Genomic DNA, 5,132 nt, shown 5'->3' on the forward strand with positions numbered 1-5,132 from the left:
CCTCTCAATAAAACTTAGGCTCACTTTTAAGTGTGAGATCCCCTCACCTTCTACGTATTTAGGCTCCCCTAAGTATAAAAATATTAGTGAACAATCACTTGGCTCCTCCAAAGTGTGAGACTCCCTCTCAACTTCTATCTTTCCACATTCAAATGAAGACCACTTCACTTGATGAATTTTAGGCTCCCCTAAATTTGAAAATCCCTTCTCACATAATGGATCATGCTTCAAGATGATCTAGAGAAACATCTCAAGATCCATAGCAACAAACTTCCACAATTTTAAAAAAAAACTTCCACAATCTAGAGAAACATCTCACATAATTGACACAGTTGTGATTTTTGGAAAACACACAAGACAAAATGGCTTCAAAATCTTAAAAAACGTGTATATACATCATTACAATTCGGTTTGAACATAACTCAACGATGTTGTCAATGTGAACATTCAAAATAATAGACAAATGTGAGTGCTATCATATAATTTTGGACGAAACCATTGTAGTATGCTCAAACTATTTAAGTTCAAGCAATACTTAGGTGTAGCCTAAACTCCACCTTATCAAGTCTCATGCTCCCTTTTCTCTACCCACCAAAAAATAATTTTTTAAAAAAAATTGTCAGGTGACCATTTTTAAATGGGTGTAACAATAGATGGATGAAACCATACTTAATTTTTTTTTCCTTGAAGTGCATCTCTAATCATATAAATTTGAATTGGAAGTTAATTTATTTATAGGAAACAATCATATAACTTTGGACGAAAAAAAGTTGTAGTAGAAACCGCCTTCTACTCTGTGGCAGTTGATACTTCAACAAATCATTGAATTCAAAGGTTGTTTCTTATAAATCAATTAACTTCCAATTTGTTATCACAGATTTCACAGCACACAAGTTCCTCTACAAGTTTTAAACCCTTGTCCACCAACGAACTTACTTCCCATGGGGAACATCGCCATATCACTCGTAGAATCACTCCAGGCCGATCCACATACTTTTTGGTTGATGATTGAACTATATCCATTATCATATTCTCTAGACCACAAAACCACTCCCCCAAATTTTGAATTGCGTTTAAGCTCCGGTAACACTCGATTTCTGAGCACATCAGGAGGAATATATCCCGAAAATGCCACTTTTGAATCTGCTGGCAAGTCAACAAACACTTGGCCTGCATTAATTTCTGTCCACTTTTTCCAACTACGCAGCAAATTGTCTAGACTGCCGTGCGAATAATCGCAAGGGGGATTGTTGTAAAATTGTACCCAAACGTAATCAAAGACTCCTGTGTTAAGAGCAGGCTGTAGACCCGCATCAGGGAAGGGACATTCTGGAGCAGCAGATAAGTAAAATTTATTTTTACTCTGTTCCTTGTATTTCATTAACGCTTTGGCAAGCTTATCTCTATGCTTTGATGATGGATCCCATGCGACAACGAAATCAATGCCGTCCAATACGGCGTCGCCTAAAGGACGGGAGCTTGATTCTCCGCCGAGGAAATTGTTCCATAAGTATAAGGCGTCGTCGGTGGCATCATCGTCAGTGAAATTCAGAGTGTAGCTACCGGCACCGCCGCCAATGGAGAGAAAAATCTTGATGCCCAAGGCTTGACATGACTTAATGTCTTTGCTCAATTTAGTACAGTCGCCGGTGGTTGGATCGCAGTGGCCGACTAAATTAAGCGGCCCATTTTGGCCTGTGCCAAATGAATTGAGATGGGCTATGTTGACGATTTGGTAATTGCCGGTGGCGCAAGCATCAATCAGGCTGCCTTCACTCCGACCCTGTCCCCAATAAACTCCGATCTGCAGGCCATGGCAGCTGCTGATGGTGGAGACGGCGATCAGAGAGAAACAGAGTAAAACTAATATCGCCATTTTGGAGAAATTAATGAATATAATAATAACAATGGATTTAATATCCAACGCCGTTGAAATTTGGGAAATGCCGTGGAGACTGGAGACTGAGAAGTCAGTTTTGTTTTCTAATTACTTGGCCGAGTCAGCAATCGCCGAGTTGAACCAGAATACACGTTTTTATTTGATAATTGATGCTATTTGAATTTTAATCTAAAATCTCATTTTGTAAGTTATCTCATTTGTTAAAAAAATATCTCTTTCTATTTTTAAAATTTTAATTAATATATTTAGAAGTCTACCTCCACATTATTTATAATCAAAGTTTAAAATATCAATATCGATAAAAATATTAAAGTCTTAGTTTTATAAAAATTTCGATGAAAATATCGATAGAATGTCGATTTCGATGAATATTTCTGGAAAAATTATAAAGAATAATTAAAAATAAATTTAAGAAAAATTTTCACAAATTTCAAACTATTTACAGAAATAATAAAAAAAAAAAATTAATAGATACTGATAGACTTTTATTAGTTTCTATCACTAATACATAGACTTTTATTATCCTCTAATTAAAATTTTGCTCTTTTATGTAAATAGTTTCTCTTATTTTTCTATTTTTGAAAATCTTTCTAAATTTAAATTAGTAAATAAACCTTTTATGATTTTTTAAACAAGTTAAGATGTGTATTGTTTATATTATGTATACATTAGTGACATTTTGTTACTGATTTTGTATGTTTCTCGAATTTTTCTACGATATTATGGAAATATCAATTTACTTTTAATATTAATGTCGAATCTATGAAAATATAGAAATATCGATGAAAATATCGACATATCGACATAAAATTAATGCGATGTTTATAATGCAATTGGTTTAGTTTTGAAATCGTATAAAACTCGAGCCATAAACTAATGTTGCTTGTAATATCATTCCAATCAATGGATAGAATTATTGGATTTTGTGAGGTCTAGAAAGCCCAACCAAGATAACAAAGTTAGCACTCATTATCAAGAACGTCAGGTAGACATTTATAAACTCCAAGCCAACTCCTGATGGAGAATTTGCGGCCGATTTAGAGGCTGTGAGTTGGCAAGAAAATGGGTCCTTGCATTACATACAATATATTTGTGTTTTTATATTTATGAATAGGTTCAATATTTCACAATTTCTTTAATATATACACCATGTAGTACTCTTGATTATACATAGTGTATCTATATATATTTTTGCACATTTTTTAACGATACATGTGTAACACCCCGAATTTTCATGTAATTTTTTTTAAATTATCTTGAAATATTTGAGTGTTATTTTGGATATATTAGGACAAAGAAATTTAATTTGGGAGGTAAGATAATTTATTTAAAAGATATTTGTCAAGAATTGAAATTTTAATTCAATTTAAGGAAAAAATTGGTTTAATTTACTTGGGAGAAGTGTGTTTTTAAATTGATTAAATACTTTGAATGATGTAATTTATCTGTATGTTCCTTTAATTTTGGTTTTGGTGCCAAATTAAATTATTTGGAGAAGTTAATTGGTTTGAGATTAATTTGATAAGAGATTTGAAATTTTTGGATTATTTTGGATAAGTATTTGAAAATAAGAAAAGGAAAAAGCTTTTGAAAAGATTTGATAAGAGATTTGAAACTTTTGGATTATTTTGGATAAAGATTAGGAATATTTGGATTATTTTGGATAAATATTTGAAATAAAGAAAAGGAAAAGAATTAAGATTTCAAAATTTAAAAGAAATTTGAAATTTAAGAAGGAAAAATGACATTGTGGTTTTAAATTTGATCCTCTTTAATTTTGGAGTTTGGATCCAAATTAGAGAAGATAATTAATTTAAATTGAGTTCTTAAGAGAAATTTGGATTTAATTTAAATTAATTAAATTATGAAATTTCTAATTTAGTTAGATGGTGAAATTTCTAATTCAATTAGAATATGGATTCCCAAATTAATTAGATTATAGATTTTCTAATTAATTAAAATATGGATCTCCTAATTAGAGAAAATGTATTATTAAAAAAGAAAATCTAATATATCTACTACTTCAAGTTATGGTATAAATACAACTATCCACCTCATTCCAAACCATTCACTTCATTCCAAAGGGAGACCAATTAGAGTTCTGTCTTAGACTAAACTCAAATTCTTCATGTATTCGGGCATTAAGTTGGAGTTTTAAAGGGCATAGTCTGGCGTTATCAAAGATTGATTTTGGAGATTTTGGTAAGTGTTTGTGAATTTTTCTTGAAAAGATTGTGGAGTCCCATTAAGCTTGGACTAAACTCATGTTATCGATGTTGTCTTGGATTTAAATTGAAGGTTAGAAGGGATTTTTGAATCAAAAGCAAGCTATCCAACAATTTTTAAGGTCGATTTTGAGGCAATTTTCATATTGAAGGTTAATTTGGGATTTATGCCAAGAAGTTTCTTAATATGATAGGATTGGATTGCTTCATTTATATTGAGGTAAGTGATTTTCTATTGGAACACCCTTGAGTTGGACACCTAAGTTAAATAAAAATGTTAATTAAATGGTACCAGAAAAGCATGCTAAAAATTCATTGGAATAATTTGTTAAGCTATATAATTTTAAGCTACATTATGAGCATGTTGGAAAGCCATAGACTATGACTTTATGTTTAAGCCCTTTTGACTATTGTGTGCATGCTAGTCTAAGGAGTGACTGTTAACTCTCCTATCGGGCTGTGTATATCCTTGTTAATGAGCCTTCGGGTTCAACACTTAAGACTGTTTCGGTATTCCTATGGGATCACCACTATTGCTATGATTTGTATTCCTTCGGATTCACACTTATGACTGATTTGGTGTTCTTACGGGAGCACTACCTATGCCATACAATGCTATACCATGTTATGCTATGATATGTTATGTACATTATGCCAATGTTAGGTTATGTTTAACAGTTCACCCAAATGGCCCCAGTAGGGGGTTACTTACTGAGTATTTTTAGGTAAGGATAGGAATGGACCGATGGGTAATCAGAGGGACCTATGACCGTGCCATATGAGACATGTAAATCGTTTCCGCTTAGTTTATTTTTTCAAGCTATTTAAAATTTTTGATTTGATACTCGATGTTGGTCAAAATTTTATCTGTTTAAGTTATTTTTTCTAAATTATTTTAGGGGCCCCGAACAAAGGTTTCTGACCTTTGTGGTCCGATGAATGTGCGAGCGAGGGGAGGCTATAAGTATTTCATCACATTTACTGATGATTACTCTAGGTATGTGTAT

General features: G+C 32.3%; 1 protein-coding gene across 1 annotated transcript; it reads right to left on the reverse strand.

Annotated features, from left to right (window-relative positions):
- Positions 1 to 630: 630 nt before the first annotated feature.
- LOC150029868 (acidic endochitinase-like) lies at positions 631 to 2,026 on the reverse strand. The gene has a single exon (XM_090310304.1). The coding sequence runs from the start codon at positions 1,874 to 1,876 to the stop codon at positions 881 to 883; it is 996 nt and encodes a 331-aa protein (XP_090166430.1). The 5' UTR covers positions 1,877 to 2,026; the 3' UTR covers positions 631 to 880.
- Between the last annotated feature and the right edge of the window lie 3,106 nt (positions 2,027 to 5,132).

Source organism: Benincasa hispida, unplaced genomic scaffold, assembly GCF_027475165.1.
Source record: "Benincasa hispida cultivar pf3 unplaced genomic scaffold, pf3_genome.v1.1 HicScf855, whole genome shotgun sequence".
In the NCBI taxonomy this organism is placed as follows: Eukaryota; Viridiplantae; Streptophyta; class Magnoliopsida; order Cucurbitales; family Cucurbitaceae; genus Benincasa; species Benincasa hispida.